Here is a 26,181-nt window from a genome sequence, read left to right as displayed (position 1 = left end):
AGATATGATGGGAGTTCTAACTCCTGGTCTCTGTAAATATGACCTTATTTGGAAATAAGGTCTTTGCAGATGTAATCCAGTTAAATGAGGTCATGAGGGTGGACCCTAATCCAATGACTAGCATCCTTACAAGAAGGGGAAATTTGGGCACAGTAACAGACACAGAAAGAGAGAGAAGATGGCCATGTGACAGCAAAGGCAGAGACTGGAGTGATCCCTTACGAGAAAGCCAGTCATGTCCTGCACACCCAGAAGCCAGAAGAGGCCAAGAGGAATTCTCCCCCAGAGCCTTCAGAGAGAGCCCAGCTCTGCTGACACCTTGAGTTTGGAATTCTGGTCTGAGATGTTCCATTTTTGTTGTTTTAAGCTGCCTAGTTTGTGATTCTTTATTATGGCAACTCTAGAAACGAATAAAGCCACTAATGCACAATTCCATGTACCCCAGAAGTTTCCAGAAGGCAACATTTCCTAACTCATGGATCACAGGCCCCTTATGGAAAGAGCATCTCACTGGATGAGCCACGGGACACCGCGTGGAGGCACCAATTCTGATTCTCGGCCTTTCGTTTTGTACCCACATCGGCAGTGTTCAGGGAAGTGAGCCCTGGTTTCCTCAGCCGTCAACTGAGGATAGTGGGTCAGCCTCCCCACAGGCTGTGAACCCCAGATGCACAGAAAGCAGGTGGTCAGGTACTCCCATCACATGGAGGGTGCGCTCCCTCTGGGCCTCGATTTACCCCTCTGAGAAATGGGTGGCAGCATCTCCCCAGGCCTCTTAGGGCTGCTGGGAACTGCCTGGCCCATGACTGGTGGTGGAGCGGCCGGCCCCCTGCACGGCCTTGGCTGGAGGGAATGTGCCCCCCTGGCCCTTACCTGTGCTGTGAGCTGGATGGGCTGGGACAGGGTGAGCTGTGGGGTCCCGGGGGGCTGGCTGGCAGGCTGTGGTGGCGGCAGGTCGCCTCCCCCGGAGGAGGCTGGGGGCTGCGAGGTGGAGGAGGAGGCAGAGGAGGAGGAAGAGGAGGAGGAGGAGGAGGAGGAGGAGGTGGAGGAGGCGGCGGCGGCGGCGGCGGCGGCCAGGAGCTGGGCCTGCGCTTGCTGCAGGAGGAGCTGCTGCTGAGCTGGCATCAGCGCCGTGAGCTGCGGGCCGGCAGGGGCAGCATGGGCCGAGGAGGGGCATGGGGGGAGCAGAGAAGGCAGATGGGGTTAGTGCCTGAGCCAAGCGGGTTAGGGATGAGTCTTCCAGGGGGGTGAGGGCAGAGGAGGGCAAGAGGCAGGTATTCAGAGAGTGGCCACAGCCCCAGTGGGACACCCCAGGCCACCAGTCCTGGAACAGATGGGAGACGCTGGCCCTGGCACCCCCCACCCCTGGCTCTGTGCACCCCCGGTACTTACCCCGGCTAGCTGGCTGCCCGTCAACATGAGTTGGGCCTGGGGCAGATGCGGCTGAGCCGGCTGGGGGGGTGGGGGTGCTGCTGGGGCTGAGTCGCCACTGGGGTCTTCAGCCTTGATCTGGGGGGGAGAGAGGCAGGGTCCGGGACCCCAGAATGTTAAGTGGAGGCCAGAGAGAATGCCCACCTGCGAACCAAAGAGAGGGCACGTGTGTGGCAATGGCAGCCCCACACCGGCACAGGAGGAGCAGACTGGGATGCAGAGGCGAGAACTGCAGTGACCAGTGGGGCCCTCGGTGTCACCCCTCTGACTTCAGTTTCCACATCAGTCAGGAAAGACCAACACACTCTCTGCAGCCAAACTCCCAACCGGAGAGGATCACCTTCAGAGAGCACTTTTACCCCCTTGGGGGTCAGTGCCTCATCTGTCCAATGAGAATGATGTCAGGGAGGGCCCTGGGATGTCAAATATGGGGGCGCTGGGTCCCATATCCCTCGGCTTCAGCCAGAGGGGCATCTTTTCTTTTTTTTTCTTTTGCCACACCAGCAGCATATGGAAGTTCCAGGGCCAGGGATCAAATCCAAGGCAGCAACTTACGCCACAGCTGCCATGATGCTGGATTCTTAACCCACTTCACCACAGCGAGAACTCCTAGAAGGGCATCTCTTACACGTGCAGTGGAGTAAGACTTGATCGGAAGAAAGGGTCTTAGGGTATTAAATAAAAATCACCACCTTAGAACATGGGTCATGAATTCAAATGCATAAGGAAACAGGCAGACTGCACGAATGGGTGACATGGGCACGTGTGGACAGGGTGGGCTGGAGAGAGTGTGCCCGCCTGCCTGAAGCAGAGGCCTGCCCAGCCCCCACTCTGCTCCCGCCAGCAAAAACCTAAAGCAAAACCACTCTAGCACCAGCAAAGGGTGTCTGCAGGCCAGATGTGTGGCCCAGATGCTGCCAGCTTTCAGCCTCCATCCCCAGAGTCCACTGAGACCCTCCTCTCTTCTCTGTGGAGGATACAGATGCATCTCGAATCAACCACACAGGACAGACCAGCTTAGAGCAGTTCTGGCTTTCTTCCTCTCCCACATAAAAAGGGCTTGCCCGAGTTCCGTTGTGGCTCAGAGGTAACAAACCCGACTAGTATCCATGAGAACGTGGGTTCTATCCCTGGTCTCTCTCAGTGGGTTCAGGATCTGGTGTTGCCATGAGCTATGGTGTAGGTCGCAAACTCGGCTTGGATCTGGTGTTGCCGTGGCTGTGCTGTAGGCCGGGAGCTACAGCTCCGATTCGACCCCTAGCCTAGGAACCTCCACATGCTGTGGGTGTGGCCCAAAAAAGACCAGGAAATAAAAGCGGGGGGGGGGGTCTTGCCTAGAGGCCTGGCTGGGGGAGAAGGTATGGCTTGATGACTCGCACACTCCCAGGCCCAGAGGGGACATTAGGGGTCATCCTTCATCCCAGGGTCCCAGCACCATTTTGCAAAAGGAGGTCCAGAGAGGGACAGCGCCTTGTGCAAGATGACACCGTGACTTGGCAAGGAGTGAACATGGCATTTGTGATACAGACTGAGAGGAACAGACAGACAGAGGCCTGGGAAAAGCCAAACAACAGAGGGTGAGTGGCATGGCCCAAAGGACAGGATACAAGTGTCAGAAAGTCTAAGGGGGGTAGGGATGAAGTACAAAATCACAGTGGGCACCAGAAACCAGGACAGTGGCTGCCCCCGGCAGGGAATTAAGGGCCTTCTGGAAGTGTGGTTGTGTTCTACATCTTGATCCAGTGCTGGCGACACAGGTGGTCAGTTTGTGAAAATCCACAGAGCTGTCCACTGAGGATCTACATGTGTGTCATATTTAATTAAAAGTTTTTAAAAACCCACACTGTGTGGCATGGTGAGACCACTCTTCCTCTCAGGGTTCTTTCACTCTCTGGGTCTCTTAAGAAAGTCTCAGTTAGGAGCCAGGATGTCTTTGCCACCTCTCAACCCGGCTAATCTCCCTTTCTAACAAACCGTGAACTGGCTTCAGGATTGTACCCTATAGGCGGCAAGCCTCTCCGGGTGCATTTTGATAATCATTGTATTTATTTCCATGGCAAGTGATTCTGGTTTTCCATTCATGAAATTTCCATTTAAAAAATGTTTTATTTCAGCTGTTGAAAAAGCAAGCCAGCTCATGAGCCGATAATTGTTGAGGCTGATTGACAGATACCTGGAGGTTCGTTTTCACTATGGTCTTTCAACTTTTGTATCTGCTTCACATTTTCCACAATACAATGTTTTTAAAAATTGAGCCCGTTTAACAAAATTAGGATGTAAATAATAGATAGTACACGGTGGTGTGTGCGTTTGCCTGAAATCAAGATGGGAGCACATGAATCACTGCAGCTAGGGAAAGACTGATGCAGAGAGATGCAGAGAGATGGGGGGTGAAGTTCCAGGGTGGAGAGCAGGACGCAGCGTGGACGGAGACCCGGAGCCAGAGGCCACCACTACCCTCCCTGCCACGGGCTTGCCCAGGAAGCAGGCCCAGGCTGGCGAAGCGGGGCGAGAACCCTTTCTTCCTTGGGCCCCGATGGTCTCCTAGTGGAGAAGCAGGGCTGCTGCGGGGCAGGGAGAGGCTGCAAAGATTCAGCTAAGGATGGGGGGCAGCGGGTGAAGGGGGGACGGTGATGGACATTGTCCACTCCAGGGGCCATGGCCAGAGCCTGGACTGAGACTAGAGCGAAGTTGGTCAGAGTTGGAGCCCTTCCCCCCAGGTCCCGTCTAACAAGCTTAAGACAGGACCCCTGCCCACCAAGCGGCAATCAGGGCACGCGAGGGTGGAAGGGACCTCAGAGGTCCTCCAATCTGCTTGTCCCCACCCTCATTAGAGAAGAGGAAACTGAGAAGCCCAGAGTGGAGCAGTGCTTTTCCCATGGTCACAGAGCAGTTCCCAGCGCCCCCAGCCTGTCCTCCTGCCACCTCTGGTCAGGGTCAGGAGTCTGGCCTGTGCCCTCAGTGCTGTCTTTGGCCTCTGGACCTGCCAGCTGCCACCAGACTGGAAGGTGGAGATGTGGGCCCCAGACACTCCAGGAAGCCCAGCAGCGCCCAGCAAGAGGGCCCCATGTGGATTTGGGATTTGCTCTCTCTGGCCACTTCCAGCGCCCCCATCATGCTCTCCTGCAGCATCCTCGCCACCATCCTCACTGGGTCTCCACCCCCTACTCCCGGGCTGGCCCGAGTGTGCGGTGGGGGGTGGGGGTAGGGCAGGCCCCGTTCGGTCAGGGAAGTTGGGATGGGGGCGGGGCCCTCGGCTTCCTGTTGTTCATCGCCCTGGGGCTCTGGGGGGGATTTCCCTGGCCACCCCCACCCCCCAGGGAAGGGGAAGGAGCCGGGTGAGTCACAGGCCTGGGGCGGGAGCCCGAGGGTGAGAAGGGGCGGAGGAGTCCCTTCACCAAGGTATGAGGCCCTGGGCCCACTGCTGGCATTGGGACCTTCTCCCAAACGCCAAACCCGACCCATCACAGGACAGCCCTCCCCTCTGCCCCTGGCTGCTCTGACAGGTGCTTACCTTGGTGCTGGGGCCAGTTGGGGACACGGAGAACGGGGAGGTCTTATTCTGGGGGTTCTGCAAAGAGCAAGGTGGAGTAGGTGATGGGAACAGTGAGCTGAAGCAGCTTCTGATACCCTCCCCCTCCCCCACAGAGCTCCCCTCTACCGCCACCTCCACCTCACCCTCCCCACCCCTCCTGACCTGATGGTTAGTGTCTGGTCCATTTCTTTCGGTGTCTGCAAGGACAGGGAAAGGGTGAGTTGTCACCGGCCATACCCGAAGGCCCCCACAGCACCCCTGCCTGCCACCCCTAGTGATCCTCCTCCCTCCCTGCTCCCTTCCCCACTCACCTGTGTGCTCTGATGGGGAGTCCAGACCTTGCTTCTCGGCCTCCAGGGGCTTAGACATTCTTATTTCTGGGGAAAGAGAAGGGATGCAAATGGGGTGAGGGTTCAGAAGCCAGGAGGGTTCTGGGGCACCTCCACCAGCAGTGCCCCAGCCTCTCCCTGCATACCCCAGACCCCCTGCCACCTTGCAAGTGGCTCTGTCAGGGAGCCACGTCCTTTGCTTTAGGCCTCTGCCCTCCTCTGCTGGGGCAAGAGGGGGGCCTTCAGGCCTTGGGGATCCTGCCCAGGCCTCCTCACCCCTCAAGAAGGTGGCTGGGGGGAGTGTCATCCCCCAGCCCCGTGAGACCCTGGTGCACAGTGGGAGGCCGAGGGTGCCCGTTGGCCCCATAAGGCTTTGGCTGCCCAGGGGGAGGTTGGTGATGTTCCAAGGGAGCGAGTCAGCCCCGGGCCTCCTCTCCCTCCGGCTGCCGCCCAGGCACCCGTCCTGCCCCACCGGGTTTCGGTGAGGCATGTTTTCCACTCTGAGCAGGGCCTAGGTGGTGTGAGGGGACTGCAGATCCCCAAAGGAGCAGGTCCTCAGATCTTGGGGTGTGATTCAGCCACCCTCTGGCCCCCTTCCCAGCCCACCACTTTCCTGTCCACACCCCATTCCCGCTGGCTCCCTTCAGGGACTCGGCACACGGGAGGCCCCACTCTGAGCTCTGTGACTCCGACTCTGCCCCTGACCTTGTTCTCGAACCTAATCCTAGACCTCGCCTGAGACTGGAGCCTTGAATCGCAACTGCACACCCAAGTCCAACCTAGAGCCCCCGCCCCTCCAAATGCAATACCATCCTATAGTTCCACAGGCCCAGGAAATGAGAGGAGGTGGCCCAGGATAGGTGGAAGGACACAGGCAGGGGACACAGAGCCATGGAGACAAAGCCCCCTCTACACAGCACTCTGATGCTGGTCATGGAAAAGTGTTACCCGTGCCAAGCCTGGTGCTCAGTATGACTCACAACTCATGTTGGCGGTTGGTGCTGCTGTTACCCCCATTTTACAGAGAAGGAAACTGAGGCTCTGAGAAGGACATCACCTCCCCAAGAGCACAGTGAGATGGCAGAGGTGCCCTGACTGAGCCCCGGTCTCCATGGGTCCCCCTTCTAGTCAGTACTGCTACCGACTGGAAGGACCCGCCGTGATTCTCCTACAGTCACCCCAATCCAAGCTCACCCTAACACTGACTCAAAACGCAACCCTTCCTGGTCCTAGACACACACACGCACACCCTCGCTACACACACACAAATCTGGGTTTCTGTCCCACCCATTCTCGACCCCTTACCCACTGTGATTCCCAACTCTCATCCAAATGGTCCAAGCCCTTCATCTGACCTCAATTCCCAACTTGGCCTCAAACCTTACTCCTGACCCTGACCCAGACCCTAAAGTCTCCCTGACAATTCACTCCAAATCCCCACCAACACCACAATTCACTCCAAATCCCCACCCTATCAAAGGAGCTGTCCAATGCTCCTGTGCTTTGTATCCAAGATTTTTTTTTTTTTTTAATGGCTTCACACGCAGCATAGAGAAGTTCCCAGGCTAGGGGTCGAATCAGAGCTGCAGCTGCCAACCTACACCACAGCCACAGCAACGCCAGATCCTTTAACCCACTGAGCAAGGCCAGGGATCGAACCCTCCTCCTCGTGGTTACTAGTCACAATGGGAACTCCCTCCCAAGATGTTTTTTTTATAGTTGAGTCACAATGTTGTATCAATTTTTGCTGTATAGCAAAGTGACCCAGTCATACATAAATATATTCTTTTTCTCATATTACCTCCCATCATGTTCTATCACAAGAGATTGGATATAGTTACCTGTGCTATGCAGCAGGACCTCATTGCTTATACATTCTAAATGTAATGGTTTGCATCTACTAACCCCAAACTCCCTGTGCTTCCCACCCCTCACTCAAGATGTTTAAAGAAGGCCAGCAAAACAGAGAGCTGAGACAGCCTCAGCAACTGGGGGAAAAAAAAAAAAAAAAGTCCAGAAATTTTGCAATTGAGGATTACTCGACATGACATGCCATTCGGGTTTAAATTCCTGATTAAAAAGCCAAGTCACACACTGCTTGTGGGAGTGTAAATTGATACAAGCAAAATTCAGGAAAGCTGGGGAGCTGCCCCTTCCCTGTGGCCCAGCTCAGGATGTGCAAGGAGCACCCTGCCCACCGTTGCCGTAGGCACACACGTTCGGGAGCCCTTTTATAAAGGCCCCAAACTGGAAATAGCTCAAGGGCCCGTTTAACCAGGGAAGGGTCAACAACCTCGGTATATCCATGCAGTGGAAGACTCCATAGCAAAGAAAAGAACCAGCTCCTGCCTCACATACATTGAATCTCGCAGGCAGGATGCGAGGGAAAGACGTGAGACACACAAGTGGACAGACAGTAGGACTCCAATTATGTGAAATTCAGAAACAGGCAAGACATTATCAGATGATTAAGGTCATATGAATGGGCATGTTGCCGGGGCGGTGGGCAGCGCTGATCTGGGAAGGGTGTGAGGAAGCCTGTGGGGAGGGTGGGGGGTTAGGAATGTTCTGTTGGATGGTCTGTTTGGTGGCGGGTGGGTGCACACATGTAAAATGTCATCAAGCACGACACTGAAGATCCGAGCACTTTACTGTACGTATGTCATGTTTTCAAAGAAAGAAAAAATTGAAGTTAATAACAAGCCAGCCCATAATCCTAGGAAGGCATAAGCTTGTGAGGAGGCAGATGCCCAGAGGCTACAGATGCTCAGACCCTGCTTCTGGGGAAGGGGCACCCAGCGGTGAAGGGTCCTAAGAGCCACCCAAAGTCACAGAGGGAGCCAGGGATGCCGCCCCTCCTGACTCTGGGGCATCAGCAGGAGTCCTGCCGGATCCCCGGCTCTAAAGCGTCCAGACCTTGGCCCTGCTCCAGGCACTGCTAACCCTATGGGCCCTAAATCCCCCTCCTAGCATCCCGGAAAGCCCTGTCCCAGCCCCCCTCCCTGCCCAGCGACCACACTGCCAAGGCAGCTTCCTCCCTGGTCCCGAGCCCTTCCGTGGCTCCCCACCTCCTAAGAAAAGCCCAGGCTCCTCGTCCTGGTCCTTAGGGTGTGGCCCCTGTCACCCTCTGCTGCCCGTTTCTTTCCACCGGTGCAACCTTCTCCTCGACCACACCAGACATCTCCCTCTGCTTGACGGGGCATCCAGACCTTATGGTTGAATCCTCCCCACCTCGCGAGCGAACGCAGCGCCTGCTCACAGGCAGGGCAGCCTCCGACCTGACCTCCGCCCCAGAGAGCCCGTGCTCCTCCCTGGCCTCTGATGGGGGCTGAGTTGTGCCCCCAACATTCCTCTGTGGAAGTCCTCAGAATGTGACTTTCTTTGGAGATGGGATCTTTCACGGGTAATTAAGTTAAAATGAGACCCCTGGGGTGGGCCCTGCCCTGATCCAGTATGACTGGTGTTCTTATAAGAAGAGGAGAGTAGGACACAGACGTGCACATGGGAGACCATGTGAAGACACAGGGAACAGACGGCCACTCCAAGCCAAGGAGAGAGGCCTCTGAAGAAAGCAACCTTGCTGACACTTCTAGCTTCCAGAATGCTGAGAAAATTAATTTCTGTTGTTTAAGCCATCCAGTCAGCTGTGCTTTGTTACAGCAACCCCAGCCAACTAACACATTCTCTCACGGTCGGTCGTGCCTTTTCGCCGTCCTAGCCCCAAGCCTGCAAGGCTGTGGTCACCTGTGTCCTGCTCCTTTCCCACCAGACCAGGGGGCGGGGGGACAGGCCTGGCATGACTCACCGCTGGGTCCCCAGCAACCCCCAGCTCAGAACAGGTTATAAATGTTTGCTGAATGTCCCTCCCTGCAGCTCCCTCTATTCCTGCCTTTGTCCTGCTATCACTCTGCCATTTAACAAACAGCCTTGGTGTGGGCTTGTCCCTCTGTCCTCTAGGAAGTCACCACTCCTGACAACTTCAGAGGGGAGGGTCTCTTCCCTCTTCCTGTCCTCTCTCCCCCGTCACTGCCCTAAAGGCTGTAGCCGTCTGGGCCCCAGAATGTCTCCCCCATCAGGCTAGGAACCCCTCAAGGGCAGGTCTGACTCATCTCAGGGTCCCCAACAGGACATGAGGGTTGAATAAACAAGGGTGGCCCCGAGGCCCTGCTCTCCCTCCTCCAGGCCTTTGCCTCTGCTCCTGTCCCACCTGGGGAGACCCTTCCTTCTCGACTAGCAAACTCCTGCTCCTCTTTAAGCCCCAGCTCCACGTCAGCTCCTCTGTGAGGTCCTCCCTGATTCCCCAGGCGGTCAGTGTCTCTTACCTGGGCTCCCCCTCCCCCTTAACATAGCCTCACCGCCTGGGCAGTGACCCCCATCTCAGACTAAGAGCCACCTGAGGTCACAGAGGGAGCCAGGGCCCAGGCTGGAGTCACCACTGCAGTCTAGGATAGTGCTTTTGGAATGAAAGAATGAAGAAAGAAATCCCCTCTCCCTGCTGACGCCTGACACTTCGACCCTCAGCCCCAGTCCCCAAGCAGCTCCAACCTAAACTTTTAAGGTGTCCCCTGCAGGGATAGTGGCTGGAGAGGCAAAAGGGATTCAGGGGAAATTTCCATCACTCTGTTTCCCTTGTCCTCCGCACCCCAGCTCCCACACATCCCGCACCCCTACAGCACTCAGCTGAGCAGACAGCCAAATGGCCAGAGCTGCCCTGGGTGAGACCCAGGCAAGTCCCCCAGGTGACTCTATTACGCTCCAGCCCCCTGGCGCCTTTAGAAGACCCCGTTAAAACCTCACTGGCACAGAAAGTTTGGTTTGTTGCTTAGGGTCACCCCTGCCTCTCCCATCACAGGCAGCAAGAAACTTTTTAGAGGGACAAGCAGGGAAAAGTGAGGCAGAATCCTCCAGGACCCCTAGGATCCCACCATCCTCGAGGCAAACCCACCCAGGTCTGCCACGCCCCTGGGCTCACACTTGCCTGCCCAACTGCCCCAGGCCTGGGACCCTGGGTCCCCTCCGCCCTCCCCCGCCCCTCCCTCCCCGGACTTTCACTTCTCCTCTGCATTTCCCCCAGCCGGTTTTAGCAGACTTAGGCCAGCTTCTCGTTAGCACTTACCGAAAACGGGGCTAAATTTAGAGGGCCCCAGGGCTGCCCCTCACCCCTCCTGGCCCTGCTTGGCCTGTCCCCTGGGTCCCCTGCCTCCAAAGCCCGCCTCAATCAAGGCTGTGGCCTGGGAGCGCCTGTGGGCAGAGTCTGCACTGCCAGGAACCTCTGCTCGCCCACTGGGCCTGTCCGGACTCCCCAGGAGTAGCATTTCACACCCCCACACCCCACAGCTGTCCCTGGGCGGCCTCCAGAGAGTGAACCCTTCTGAGTGTCAGCAGGGAGGGATGGAGTCCTGGGCAGCAGACATAACAAAAGAGGTGGCCCAGCAGCTGGGCCACTGAGCACACATACCACAGCCACAGCCAGGTAGGGCCCCAGACATGGATGGAGAGCTTGCAAATGCACACAGGGACAGGTGTGCACAGATTCCAGACAGGAATGTTTGCAGATGAAGACACATGCCCAGACACAATGACACAAGCAGATATGCAAAACACACACCCAGACGTGTGTGAGCACACCTGTGCTTACACACACTCATATACCAAGTTACCACCATACATGTACCCCCCCAGACACTCTCAGTCATACAGATAGATACAGATGTGCATGCGCACGCGCACACACACACACTAGATAAACACACACAAGATGTGCACATACACGCCGAGAGTCACCTAATCTTAGGAAATGGCCAGGGTGGGCCCTTGAACCTGGTCCACAGATGTGGAGCCCAAGACCAGGTAGGACAAGAGACCTGCCTGGGCCACATACATACTAATCCATGTCCAGGCAGGAGAACCCAGGGCAGGCCTCACAGGCAGGGCAGTTCTATGAGGAATCCCAAGGGGCTAAACCAGTGGCCACCACATACAAAGCCCTCATTCAACCTCAGCGGTGGAGCTGACGGCACGCAAGTGCAGATACCCTGGGCTCCTGTGTCTACACTGTACATGCATGTACACACACACACACACACACAGCTGCACATATGGTCACCTTAGTAAAATAATCGCCATCCTGCAAGTGGCTTTCCTTCCCCACCTCTCTGGCCTTGCTCACACCACTCATCCTTCACATCTTAGCCTAGACAAGCCTCCTCCAGGAAGCCCTCCCTGACTCCTCACCGGCTGAACTGGGCAAGTCTCTGGGCTCCCCCAGCTCCCTGTACCTCCCCCCTCCCAGCCCCGACCCCTCTGCCTGTGCCTCCTTGCCAGTCTGGTGACAGGTCTGTCTCCCCCACTGGACCAGGGACTCCAGGAGGACAGACCTGAAGCTGCCTTTTCCAGCTGTATTTCTAACATCCAGCACAGAACTGCTCCATAAATACATGGTGACGACGGATCAGAGATGCCCGCGTACACTGACACACATAGAACGACCCATACCAAACCAAGACTCATGCCCGCAAATGAGACACAGACCCACAGCCAGACCTATACGGCCACAAATGAAACAACCTTGAAGTAGGGACGCCTGCTGTGTTCCAGGCCCCATGGTAAGCATTTACGCCGTATTACCTCACTTAACTCCGCCATCAGCACTGCCGAGGAGATAACTATCATTATGCAGAGATGGACACATTATGCCAAATGAGCCAACAAATACAAATGGCTTTGTACGGTGCTTTGCGGACGATGTTCCCCCAGTCAACTGACATTTGGTGGGGGAGGCAGTTCATAAGCACATAAACATATAATACATTTTCAGGCAGTGAAAAGAGCCAGGAAGAAAAGATAGAGCAGGCGAGGGGCCTGAGAACAGCGGGTCTGAGCGCCAGTTTCCATGGGGAGGGCAGGGAAGGGCACCCCGAGGAGCAGACATCCGAGGCGAATCGAGTGAGGAAGTGAACCGAGAAAGAGCACTGCCTGGGCTACCCCCACGATGCCACACACAACAGCCCCTCAACACGGGACACCTGGACAGTCACACACACAAGACTGGGAACGACCGCTCACACATGCACACACAGGCGCACACACTCAGAGGTCCAGCAACTCAGCCTTCCAGCCCCAGCCCGGGGAGCCCTTGCGCCACCCACCCCTGGTCCCTGTATTCTAAGAGCCAGCTCCCAACACCTAGCTCCATCCCCCTCAGACCCTTCAGAGGGGGGCAGCAGCGCAGAGGAGAAGAGGTGGGAAGCCCTGGGCACTGAAATGAAAGGGGAGGGGAAAGAGGAGCTGGGGGTGGGGACCCAGGATGCGAAGAGGGGCAGCTGCTGAGGTCCAGCGTGAAGGGGCACAAGAGACAGCTAAAGAGGAAGGGTAGGGTGGCGGCCAAAGGCCCAGCAAGACAAACCCCAAGGTGCTGCCTGTGCTCCTGGTAGCGGCAGCGGGCCAGCCCCTTACCTGGAGCCCCCATGCTGGAGTGAACCATGCTGCCCGCCCCGCGGGGCTGGGGGAACAACTGTGTCATCTCCCCGCCCTCTCTGGGGGCCAAGCCCTCTCTGCCGGAAGTCACTCAGGGAGGAAACCACAGGGTCCGCCCCCTTCGGAAAGGAAAATACCCATGCCTGAAGGCCCACCCCAGCAGGCAGAGGACCCCAAATCATGTGTGTGTGTGAGGGAAGCAGGGGTCATGGGGTAGAGGGCAAGCAGGCTGGAGGAGCTAACTCCTAAGGCTGTCTCCCCCAGGAGGTGACCCTAGCCCTTCTGCCACCTCCACAGGGCCAACACATCTGGAACAGGGCATGTAGGTCTGAGAGAGAAAGTGTGGATCTATAACAACAACACTAAAACGCTGGCTAGAAGTTTGGAGTGGGGGGCAAAGGGCTTTCCCAATGCCAGGCCCTGTACCTTGCACTTAACAGGCATCATCTCTTGAGGGGCTCACTATTGGCCCCATTTGACAGACAAAAAGACTGAGGACCAGAAAAAGGAGGTATCCTCCACAAGGGTCCAGAGCCAAGAAATGTGAAAGCCAAGCAGGGCAGGAGGAAATGCTTCCACAAGGCTGTGGGGAGTGAGGAAGCCAGCCACGTATCTGCCCACAGGTGAGGCGTCCGGGGTCACCGCTGGGAGAAGCGTGCCCATGGGCAGTGGTAAGGCCGGCGGTAGGGCCGTGCTTTGCTCTGGAGCGGCAAGAGGTCTGCCACGGGGCAAATGAGGCGCCGCAGGTGGCTCGGTGAAGGCCAATACAGGGGCCCCTGGCTAAGGGCCCTTCACGCTGCGGCGCTCCCGGCCCAGCGTTTCCCTCTGAACCCGCCAGACGGCGGCAGCGCCCAGCCAATGGGCCAGAGGGCGGGGCCGGCTGCAGAGGAGGGAGCCCCTCCCTCCGCTCTCCTCCCCTTCCCCGTCCCCCTCCCTCCCCCACCCCCTCACCCCCCCCCCCCCGCCCCTGCGCGCACACCTGCGAGGGTCACACAAAGGCGCAGGACTCTTGGCGCAAGGCGGCGCAGACAAAGGCGCGGCCGAGCCCGCTGCCCTCTTCCTCCTCCCTGCGGCCGGTCCGAGGCTGCCGGGCAGCCTGGAGCCTCCAAATAGCCCACCTGCCCGCTCCAAGCCCTGCAGGGCTCGCTGCGCCCTCCCTGGGGGACCCCGAAACCGCACGCGCGCGTACAGACGCCTGTATTCACTCACATACGCATCCTCAAGTATTTCTACACATGGACCCTGGCACTTCACACACGTGTGCACATGCAAGCACATGCAGACACACGCGAACGCTCCTCTCTGTGCTCAGGCCCTAACACCAACTCTCCCTGCCAACCCTCCTGTGTACAGATATTCCTCCCCCCACGTGAACACAGGGGCACAAGGGCACATCTACACAAGTGTGTCCGATATACCATGTGTGACCACATTCACACCCATGCACACTCATGCAGGATATAACACACAGGCAGACCTTCCTGAGTGCCTCTCTGTCTGTACGTGGACCCTGTGCACCCAGATGTGGCCAGACAGGCAAGCCCACCATGGAAATGACCGCTGTCCTCACACCTGCACAGAGGGAGAGTTCCCTGCTGTCTACACCCCACCACATTCCACACTGTAAAAGCCATTTCGCAGAGGAGATCCAGAGACCACACAGCATCAGCTGAGCTCCAACTCAGACAGCCTTCTCCTGGTCCACCTCTTTCCCTGACTCTGTCTCGGATGCAGGATTTTTACACAGGAGGGTCTGCTGCGCAGCAGTCTGCTGGCGGTGACACTGGAGCCTTATCTTGAAGCTGTATTTGCCCAGTAGCTCTGTTTTGATTTAGGATTTATGTTTTGGGGGACTTGGGAATGAGGGCCATAAGGGGGGCAAAACCCACTCAAACATCCCCATGCTCCACCCTGGACAGAGTCAACATCATCCATGGCAGGAATGAGCTTTCGGATGTCACCTGAAGCAAGAAGAGAAGCACCACACATTTCTGGCACTGCTCTCCCAGATCTGCAGCTAAGGGGTATGGGGGTGGAGAGCTGAGGAAAGCCTTACACACTCCTCACACTCCTCCATGGGGTGAAAGCACCCCACCCAGCTTGCCCTATCCTGCTTGCCTCCATGCGAGCTCCACCACCATCACCGGCAGACCAGGGCTGAGTCCCTAAGCCAGAGTCAGGGCATCCTGCAGAGACTTCCACCTGCCCGAGAAAGGACAGAGGGGCAGGGCTTGGGGCACACTGGGTGGGTAGGACCCGGCAGCCAGGAACAGGGATGCTCAGGCAGGAGAGATGGATGCTCAGGCAGGAGAGATGGATGCTCAGGCAGGAGAGATGGTGGCCTCTCAGCTGGAAAAGAGGCCTCAGGCCATGTTGAGCAAGGCAGGTAGGACCTGAGAGCTGGGGAGCAGCGGGGGCCACTGGGGGTGCAGGGAGCTGGAGAGGGAGGCGGCACAGGGGAGGCCAGGCTGGGCTCAGGGCTGAGCGGTAATTAAAGGAGACGTAGGGGGCTCCCCAGGGCCAGCGGGGCTGGTAACTGACACGCGGGCCCCATTGCTCCGCTCATATTTCTCACCGGATCGATACGTTTGACTCCCGACAAGACAATAATCGCTTGTACGCGGCCGGCGAGTCGATCAAATACATTATTAGAGCGAGGTCCCCTGGGGGCCCGGCGGGAGTGGTGGTGGGGGGAGCAGCCAGCCCACCGGGGACAGCAGAGCAGGATTCTTCACCCCTCAGGGCCCCCAGCCATGGCCTTTTCCTCTCAGCTACCCCTGGGGACCCTCTGTGTGGCTTGGTTCCCCAGCCTCTTTCTGGATCCTGCTGTGTCTGGCAACCTCTCCACTCAGCCCCTGGCCACATTCCCACTCTGCGTGAGGACACACAAAGCATTTCCCCAAACTGCTGTCTTATCTGTAGGGCTGCAGCATGTGGGAACTCAGAGAGGCCCCACAGACCCCCAACTTGGCAGGAGACAGGGAGACTGGCCACGTTGTGGGTTGACGGAGGACCTAAGGTTTGTTGACACCAACCCCCCCTGCATCTCTCTGCACCTCAGCACTTCGGCCTTCAGCAGAGCCCAGGCCAGGGCAGCCTCTGGGGATGGGGTGGGGTGGTTAGGAAAAGCTGGCCTGGGGACCCAAACACATAGGAAAACAGGATGAGGGGTGGCAAACAGACACACAGACAAAGGGATGTCTGGCTGGTCCTGCTGCAGGGCCATTCGATCCCCCAGTAGGCCTCCAATATTCTGGAATCAAACCCAGCCTGGCCTGCCCAGCCCTGCTCATCTACCTCTTCCCCCACTTTGCTGACTTCTGGGTTTGAGCCTTCATTTTCTGCTTCACCCTCAGCCCTGCCCTCAGAACTCCTTCTCCAGTAGCCCTCAGCCAAGACTGAACTGTAAATCATCCCATGTTCTGCTTAGGAGCACCCAACATCAAGGAACTTAAAATATTTCTTCCTGGGGAGTTCCCGTCGTGGCACAGCAGAAATGAATCTGACTAGGAACCATGAGGTTGTGCGTTCAATCCCTGTCCTCACTCAGTGGGTTAGGGATCCGGCATTGCCATTAGCTGTGGTGTAGGTCGCAGACACGGCTGGGATCTGGTGTTGTGGCTCAGCAGAAACAAACCCGACTGGTATCCATGAGGACTCTGGTTTGATTCCTGACCTTGCTCAGTGTTACCGTGAGCTGTGGTGTAGGTCACAGACGCGGCTCAGATCCTGTGTTGCTGTGGCTGTCTTGTAGCCAGCAGCTGCAGTTCCACTTTGACCCCTAGCCTGGGAACTTCCATGTGCTGCAGGTGCAGCTCTAAAAACAAAACAAAACAAAACAAAACAAAACTTTCTTCTTCTCCATCATCATCAACAGCAGCAGCAGCTTCACTGTCTATTCTGTGCTAGTTAGGCCAAGACATCCTATCTAAACTTCACGACAGTCTGAGGAGGTAAGGTCTGTTAGTATCTGCATTTTGCAGATGAATTGGAGAGCTCAGAGAGGTGAAGTCACTTGCCCCATATCATACAGAATATGAGTGGTGGACTTGAAATTCAAACCCAGACCCATTCTCCCCAAAGCATGCTTTTTTTCCTCTCTGCCAGGGAGCTCCTTAGAGCTTTGAATGCTCCCCATCCTCCAGTGGGAAGCAGGCAGTCATTCCCTGCTCACTCAGAAACACTGGAATCTCCTCATAGCGCACAGCCCAACTCCCACATCGAGTCTGTTCTTGGTTTTCAGCAATGGTTGGAATCCAGAGCCATTAATTCTTGGCTGAAAGTGAGCCAACACTTCCATATTTCTTTCAGTTTCTTTTTTTTGGGGGGGGGGCTTAAGTCTTCATTTTATGCTTCCTGGGTCCTGAGGCATATGGAGGCATATGGAGTTCCCTGGTCAGGGATCAGATCCAGGCCACAGGTACATAAGCTGAAGCTGCAGCAATGCCGGATCCTGAACGCACCGTGCCAGGCCAGGGATCGAACCTGTGTACCAGCACTCCCAAAATGCCATAGATCCCCTTGTGCCACAGCAGGAATTCCTTTTTTTTTTTTTTTTTTTTTTTTTTTGCTTTTTAGGGCTGCACTTACAGCATATGGAGGTTCCTAGGCTAGGGGTCAAATCGGAGCTACAGCTGCCAGCCTACACCACAGCCACTGCAATGCAGGATCCAAACTGCATCTGTGACCTATACCACAGCTCACAGCAACACCAGATCCTTAACCCACTGAGCAAGGCAAGCGATCAAACCCGCATCGTCATGGACCCTAGTCAGGTTCATTAACCACTGAGCTATCAAGGGAACTCCTATTTCTTTCAATTTAAACATTCTTTACATGTCTCTTAGTGCCAAGCCGTGGACTGGAGGCTGAGGACCCAGAGATGAGCTGGATCGAAAACCTGCCCTCAAAGAGCTCACCGTCTAAGGGGAAGATTAGAGTTGATGAAAATACCCTGATGTTCCATCACTGACTCAGTAAGTGTCTGATAAAGTCAAGGATGAAGCCCAAGACACAGAAGGGCCTTTGCTGCCATAGAAAGATTAGCAGGGCTCAAGCTTGGATGAGAAAGATCCAGATAGGGTGCCTTACATCCAACTTGAGGCTGGATTTGATGTTGTGGTGGAAAGCTTTTGAGCAGGGAGATCCACCAGGTGTGGGGCCCAGTCTGAGGTTAGTCTGGTGTGTAGAAGCTGGGGGAAGATGGCCAGAGGGGAGGTTAGGACAGTGTCCAGACAACAGGATAGAATGGGGCTATGAGGATGCAGATGAGGGTACAAATTCAAGAGAGTTTAGAGGACTTTACTGGGCCTGCAAGTAGGCAGCTGTGCAGGATGGCTGAGTGGACACTTGAGGCCATCCCTGCTGGACAGTGGGAAGGGGGGCAGACTGGGGGAGATGCTCAGGTCAGTTCTGGGGTGAAGATCGGCAAGAGGCATCTTGGAAGCAGCAAGGTCTCTAGATCAGGAAGCCAGCAGATGCTTAATAAACTCACATACACAAACACTCCTCATGCACCCACTCCCCCACTTCCCAGACTCATCAGAATTCCCAATAATTCACTTCAAGCAAGAGAAACTCAAGAAGCACAGTGTAAGCCTCAAAGAAGATAAAAGTCAGAAGACCAACCAGGTCACCATTCGGACACTGGCCATTTGGTGACCTAGGGCCAGCCCCCTGCACTCCCCCACCTCAGTTTCCCCACATAAAAGTGGGAGGTGGGTTGCAGGAGCACTCTAAGACTTCTTCTGGCTCTAGTATTCTGTGGTTTGAAAGAAGCAAGAACAGGCAGGGTGGACTGATGGACCCACTAGAGGCCACCACGGTCACACAGCTAGACTGGGGTGGACCCAGAGTCTCTTTGACCCTAAAGCTTGTGCCTAAACTGCTGTACTGAGCTTGCTGCTCCTCAGCTTGTCTTGTATGTGTCTCGTATTGTAAGTCATCCAAGAACAAGGTATCCACCACCATGTATCCACCAGGGTATCCAAAGAGGCCAAAGAAGCAGATACGTGGCCCTGGGCCTTCCCTTGATGAGGCTCTGCCCTTGGCCCAGGAGCCGCCCGTCCCCACTCCCTGCTGTACATGCAGCTCCAGCCCAGACCTCCCATCCACTCAGCACCGACCGCAGGCTCAGGCCACTCTGTCCTTCCAGTGCAGGGAGCTGTCCAAAGGCTGAAATGCAAGGGCCCTCATCCTTGGTCTAGAAGCCCTCCAGTAAGACCCTGCTGCCCTGAAGCCAATCCCCTCATAATGACCTCCCAGGCCCCTGCAGGACCTCACCTCTCCTCCCCAAGAGAGCACTGTGTGCCAGCAACACAGAAGAAAGCCAAGTCTGTCCCTACCTTAGGGTCTTTGACCTTGCTGACCCCTCCGCTAGAATACTGTTCCCCATCTTTTCCCTTCCCTCCCATCTTTCAGGAATCAGCTCAAAGGCCACCTCCTCCTAGAGCCCTTCCCTTAGCCACTCTCCACGATATTAGCCAGTTTTCTTTTCTTTTCTTTTCTTTTTTTTTTTTTTTTTGTCTTTTTAGGGCTACACCAAAGGCATATGGGTGGGGGTGGCTGGGGGCCAAATAGGAGCTACAGCTGCCAGCTTACACCACAGCCACAGCAGCACCAGATCCAAGCCACATTTTCAACCTACACCTCAGCTCATGGCAACACGGTATCCTTAACCACTGAGCAAAGCCAGGGATTGAACCTGCGTCCTCATGTTTACTAGTTGGATTTGTTACTGCTGAGCCACAACAAGAACTCTGAGTTTACTTTTCTTTGTAGCACTCTCTGGAATTTAATTACTGTTAACTTACTTTACTCTCTGTTTCCCCTCTGAAATGTAAGCTCTCTGAAAGCAGGTGTCCTTTTCTTTGTCTTGTTTGCTGTGATATTTCCTCCTGAAATAGTGCCTGGCACATACTAGGTGCCTGAATCCTATTTTCTGTTTGTTTGATTTTTTATCTTTTTAGGGCCCACACCCATGGCATATGGAAGTTCTCAGGCTAGGGGTTGAACTGGAGTTGCAGCTGCCAGCCTACACCACAGCCACAGCAATGCCAGATCTGAGCCATGTTTGTGACCTACACCACAGCTCACAGCAACGCTGGATCCTTAACCCACCGAGCTAGGCCAGGGAGTGAACCCACATCCTCACAGATACTAGTTCAGTTCGTTACTGCTGACCCACAGTGGGAACTCCTTGACTCCTATGTGTCGAAAGAATATCTCTTTCTAGGCTTCCATGGCCCACAGAATGAAGTCCGAGGCTGGCTTTCCGAGCTCAAGCGGATATGGGCCTTTGCCAGCCCTCCACAGGCACAGTGCCTTCAGAGCACTCCTTTGTCCTCTGTTCCACAATTTACGTTCCCTAACACCCATCCCCTGTGAGCCCTGCGTCTGTGTGGCCCTAAAAAGCAATACACACACACACACACACACACAATATATATGTATATATATATACATATATATGAGACACACAGGTAGCTAACTACAAAGAAAAACAAAGAAATGATTATGCCCCAAAGGGAGGACAATGGTTACCACCAGCGAAGGAGAGAAGGATGGGGAAGATGTGAAAAGGGACACACGAGGTGGGGACTCCTGGGCTCTGGATGACTCGTTTACACAGACTTAGATGGTGATGACACAGATGCTCACTTGATAAAGATTGGTTAAGCTGTACATTTATGACCCTTTCACACAACTGCACGTCCTGCAGTAGCTGTGGGCCTACACCACAGCCACAGCAACACCAGATCCAAGCCGCGTCTGCAACCTACGCCACAGTTCACAGCAACTCTGGATCCTTAACCCACTGAGCAAGGCCAGGGATCAAACCCACAACCTCATGGTTTCCAGTAGGATTTGTTTCTGCTGCGCCATGATGGGAACTCCAGAAGCAGATCTTAATAAAAGGCCAGGTTCATGCCCACAAAGCCCACAGTTGCTCAAGCCAGGCCTGTCTCAGGTGCAGGAGCACCCGTCAGAATGGTCATCATCAAAAAGTCTACAAACAATAAACGCTGGAGAGGGTATGGAGAAAAGGGAACCCTCCTACACTGTTGGTGGGAATGAAAGCTGGTGTAACCACTATGGTGAACACCACAGAGGTTCCTTAAAAACTAAATATAGAATTACCATAAGATCCAGCAATCCATCTCCTGGGCATATATTTCGAGAAAACAATAATTTAAAAACACACATGCACCCCAATGTTCATTGCAACACTATCTACAATAGCCAAGACATGGAAGAAACCTAAATGTCCATCAACAGAGGACTGCATAAAGATGTGGTACATATATACAAGGGATTTTTTTTTTTTTATTTCTTGGGCTGCTCCCGTGGCGTATAGAGGTTCCCAGGCTGGGGGTCTAATCGGAGGTGTAGCCGCTGGCCTACACCACAGCCACAGCAACTGGGATCCGAGCCACGTCTGCAACCTATACCACAGCTCACGGCAACGCCAGATCCTTAATCCAGTGAGCAAGGCCAGGGATCGAACCTACAACCTCATGGTTCCTAGTCGGATTCGTTAACCACCGAGCCATGACGGGAACTCCTATACAAGGGATTTTTTTTTTTCTTTTTTACGCTGCACTTGCAGCATGTGGAGGTTCTCAGACTAGGTGGTTGAATTGGAGCTGCGGCTGCCAGCCCACACCACAGCCATAGCAATGCCGAATCCTTAGCCCACTGATCGAAGCCATGGATCAAATCCACATCCTCAAGGATACTAGTCAGGCTCGTTACTGATGAGCCACAACAGGAACTCCCAATATACAATGGAATATTACCCAGCCATAAAAAGAATGAAATAATGCCATTTGCAGCAACATGGATGGACCTGGAAATTGTCATACTAAGTGAAGTAAGTCAAAGACAAATACCATGTGAGATCACTAATATATGAAATCTCATGAAAAATGATACAAAAGAACTTACAAAACAGGAACAGACTCAAAGATTTTGAAACCAAACTTACGGTTACCCAAAGGGAAATGTGGGGGAGGGGACAAATTAGAAGATTGGCATTGACATAAACACACTCTTCATTATACATAAAGTGGATAGGTAACAAGGACCTACTACATAGCACAGGGTAACCTACTCAATACTGTGTAACAACCTACATGGGAAAAGAATCTGAAAAGGAATGGATATATGTATAACTGATATCTGTTTACTTTGCTGAACACCTGAAACTAGCACAACTTTCTAAGTCAACTATACTCCAATAAAATCTATTTAAAAAAAGATTTTACCTGGAGTTCCCATTGTGCGTCAGTGGTAATGAACCCAACTAGTATCCATGAGGAGGTGGGTTCAATCCCTGGCCTCACTCAGTGGGTTAAGGATCTCAGTGGCGTTGCTGTGAGTTGTGGTGTAGGTCGTGGCTCAGATCCTGAGTTGCTATGGCTGTGGCGCAGGCCAGCAGCTACAGCTCTGATTTGACCCCTAGCCTGGGAACCTCCATATGCCACAAGTTCGGCCCTAAAAAGCACAAAAAAAAAAAAAAAAGATTTACCTTCCATATATTTAAAAAATACCAATCAATAAGGAAATACAGGCGTTCCCACTGTGGTGTAATGGGATCAGTGGTGTCTCTTCAGTGCCAGGATGCAGGTTCAATCCGGGCCCAGCACAGGGATCTGGGGAAGCCACAGCTTCAGTGTAGGCTGCAACTACAGCTCAAATCTGACCCCTGGCCTGGGAACTCCATACACCGCGGGATGGCCAAAAAAGAAAAAAAAATAATAATAAGGAAATAAACACTTAAATAAAAATGCGGGTGTGTGGCCAGGTTCAGTAGAGTGTGCCCCAGGGCAGGCTGAGGCTGCTGTCCAGGGTACTAACGGCCCAAGCCTGGGAAGACTCAGGGAAGCTAGCCAAATAAGACAGCTTCCAGACACATCTTAACTGGCCACCCCTCAATCCTGCCTTATGACTTTGTCCTGCCTGCCTCTAACACCTCACCTCCCAGCACTCTCTACCACTCACAGCAACCCGTGGCCAAGCTCCAATGTGCCTCAGGACCTTTGCTCTTGCTCTCTCTGCTGGCCTTGCGTCTTTCTCGAGATAATCCGTGGTGCACTCCCTCATTTATGCCAGCAGTCCACTGACACAGCCTCTCCACAGAGAAGTCTTTTTGATCATCCCACCTTACATAGCCTTTCCTCTTCTCTTCATCCTCCATCCTTTACCATGTAGCATTTTCTTCTAGCTCTTGTCACTAACATTGGAGCTTCGGTGTGTAAATGTGCTTGGTTATCATCCATCTTCCCCCACTTGAATGTTCATGCTGGGAGGACAGGGAGCCTGTCTGTCCTGCTCAGTTTTATCCTCCTTTTTAAAGGGGCCTCAGGTGGCCAAAATTGCATTAATCATAATGCCTGGTTCATGGCATGCTCCCATCACTGGGCTGGGCATAGCCCTCTTCCATTATTTATTTGCTTATTTATTTTATTTATTTTTAATAATGTGTTCATGTGAAGCCACCACTCAACATTCAGATTAGAACCAACAGTCATACGGACTCATGTCTGACGTGTGCACTGCTGTGTCCCCAGTGCCTGCCACCGAGGAGGATCTGTTTGCTAAAAAAGCAGCTAAGGGACAGTGACATCCACACTATGCAAAAGGGAGCTCATGGGAGCGCCCGCCTGGTCTCACAAGGAGGTGGATGGAGTGGAGAAGAAATCAAAGGCCAGGCCCTTGCTGAGCAACCCCGTCCTCCTTGGTGCTCCCAGCCCCTGCTCAGCCTGGCCAAAACCTTTTCAATACCATCCAATCCTACAGAGGGCTTTCTGTGTCAGACCCTGTGCCAAGATCTGGGGGCAGAGGGCAAACCAACATGGGCCACACCCTTGAGGAGTTCTCAAACCTCTATGTCCCATCCCCTGGCTCCTTGACGGTCCCACGATTACCATAAGTAATAAGAGCAGCTACCCAGCGCCTGCTCCGTGCAGGCATGTGCTCTGTGCATCATCTCTTGGCATCTTCCCAGCAAGCAATCCAATAAAGCAGGTGCTGTTATTCTCCCCCCACCCCTTTAGAGAATCACCCCTGAGGTGGGTCAGGGCAGGCAGGTCAATTCCAGAGGCTGGCTCTGCTTACCACCAGACACACTGCCTGTGTTAAAGTGTTCATATGCATGCTTCTCCCCTCGAAAATCCAAGAGGTCCTGGGCTTCCTGCATCTCTGCAAAAGCAACTGAGGACAATGGAAAAGGTGTCAACTTTGAAGTCACATAACAGGTGGTTAGGTCCCAGCTGCAGGGCTCAGTAAGGCACAGGCGGGGGCAGAGGAGTATCACTTGGCCCAGTTATTATATTCATGAAGGGCTTCATTAAATAAGATTTTTTTTTTTTTTTTGGCCACACCATGGCATGTGGAAGTTCCCAGGCCAGGGATCAAGCCTCTGCCACAGCTGTGACCCAAGCTACAGCAGTGTCAATGCCGGCTCCCCAACCACTAGGCCACTAGGGAACTGTAAGATGTGCATTTCTGACTTTACAGTTGGGTGCCACTGCCAGACCACACCAGCTGTAGGATGCTCTCAATTTTGTTTTAATAAATCCTGAAATGACCTTGTAAATATCAGTCAAGGTAGCATTTTTTTGTCACTGCAAAGAGCACAGCCTGTAATTCCATTTTGGCCTTCCTTCATTCCTAGCATACCGGGAGGCTCAAAAATTAGAAGTAGCCTGGCCTCTCTCAGCCTCTGTGGAGCCTACTGAGTCCTTGCTGTGTGACTTCAAGCAAGCCACTCAACCTCTCTGTGCCTCTTCCAGAACTGTGCAGTCTCTGGGCAGATCTAAAGAGGGCCGTGCTCCACAAACATTTCTTCAGAGGAGTTAAACTTGATGGAATAAGGTTGACCCAGACTGTATGAGACACAGTCACTACCATCATGGAAGCCAACTCCAAGTTCTGGCTACTTGAAAGAAGGTGAGGGATCACAGGAGATGGGTAGGTTTTTGGTGTGATAACTAGTTACTGAGATGGGGACAAGCTCCTGGAATAGCGAGGGGGCAGAGAATCAAGAGTTCTGCTTTAGACAATTAAAGAAAGAACCCTGAACTAGGGTTAGAAACACTTTCTACGCATTTTTTCATTGAATCACCTCCACACTCTACAAGAGAACCATTGTCACCATGCCCATTTTACAGATGAAGGAACTGATGTTCTTCAAGGTGAATCATTCGCCTGGAGTCACACAGACAAAACCAGTTTGAGCATCCAGGCTGGTGGACTCCGTAGGCCACATCACCATTCACTGTGCTCTACTTCAGCTCCAGGCACTTGTGGGCCTCTTCCCTTTGGCTCAGCAGGAAACACTGCACTTGGACCAGGACTTGCCACCTGAGATGTCCACGTGCCTCCCACCCCTGATCCAGCAGGGCCTCTTGCCAATATGCACCATTCCCTAAAACTTTCATGGTGGTCACCCACCTTGAGATGCAGCAAGTCTGGGCTGCACACGGAACAGTGTCCCCGGTGCCCTGGTCCCTTCTCCAAGCTCACGCATCTTCAGACCAGCTCCCTCCCTCCCTGAACCTCCTCTCCCAGAGCTTACCTCCTTTGGGGAGTCTCCAAGGGAAGACTTCTCACTCACATCCACACAGGACCTCTTTCTGATAATAGATTTTCCAGTGACAAAAACACTAGACACTTTGAGTTTTGTGTGGAGAATACCAAATAGACACAACCCAGGTCTCTGCGCCACCCCCCACCCTGAGGCTTCCCCAGAGAAGAAGCTGCCCCTGTCAAGTGAGGGGAAATCTCAGGTGTGTGCAGGGGCAGGCCCTCTCTCTGCCTGACCAGCTGTGTGAGTCTGGACCGACAACCCCACTTCTCTAAGCACTGATGTCGGCACAATTCATAAGCTTCTCTCTAATTCCTCCACTCCCCAGGCCACCACCATCTCTGGCCCCACTGACAGCAGCTGCCTCCTCCCTGCAGGTCTCTGAGCTTCCGCATCTGTCCCAGATAGTCTCATCTGCCGCTTGTACCTGGAGAGGGTCTTTATGAAATTTAATCAGGCTGTGTCACCTCTTGCTTCAGACCCTTCAGGGGCTTCCCTACGTTTGGTAATAAAACCCGGCCCCTTTAATCCAGCCTACAGAGGCCTGTGTGATCTAGCCTTTGCTGACAGCTCTCCCCCACCACTCTCCTCTAAGCCTCGCTGCCTCCTATCTGTTCCTTAAATCAAACTCTTTCCAACCCCAGGCCCTTTGCATGTGCCAGTCCTTCTGCCTCCAATGTTCTTTGCCTGGTTAAATCCTGCTCATCTCTCAAGGTTCAGCTTAAATGTCTTTCCCTCTCTATGCTAGCCCCCTATTCTTGTCTCTCCGTTGGGGGAATTTATTACAATTTCTTTTCTTTATTTTTTTTTAAGGCCACACC

The 26,181-nt window shown here is 54.1% G+C and overlaps 1 protein-coding gene across 26 annotated transcripts in view; it reads right to left on the bottom strand.

Moving 5' to 3' along the window:
* Positions 1–26,181, bottom strand: part of POU2F2 (POU class 2 homeobox 2) — a 96,923-nt gene that overhangs the window by 21,180 nt on the left and 49,562 nt on the right. For 6 of the 26 annotated variants that reach the window (XM_084958606.1, XM_084958616.1, XM_084958617.1 and 3 more), the window contains 5 exons: positions 5,278–5,343; positions 5,129–5,163; positions 4,946–5,002; positions 1,393–1,509; positions 874–1,137 (listed from right to left, as the gene is read on the bottom strand). In XM_084958606.1, coding sequence (XP_084814732.1) covers positions 874–1,137; positions 1,393–1,509; positions 4,946–5,002; positions 5,129–5,163; positions 5,278–5,335 — 531 coding nt within the window. In that variant the 5' untranslated portion in view covers positions 5,336–5,343. 26 annotated transcript variants of the gene reach the window in all.

Source organism: Sus scrofa, chromosome 6 (genome assembly GCF_054392235.1).
Source record: "Sus scrofa isolate SSC_HxYL_T2T_F1_AM1 chromosome 6, Sscrofa_HxYL_maternal_Yorkshire_Landrace_v2.0, whole genome shotgun sequence".
Classification (NCBI taxonomy): domain Eukaryota; kingdom Metazoa; phylum Chordata; class Mammalia; order Artiodactyla; family Suidae; genus Sus; species Sus scrofa.
Note: the sequence above shows the minus strand (reverse complement) of the source record. Positions and strands in the feature narration are given on the sequence as shown.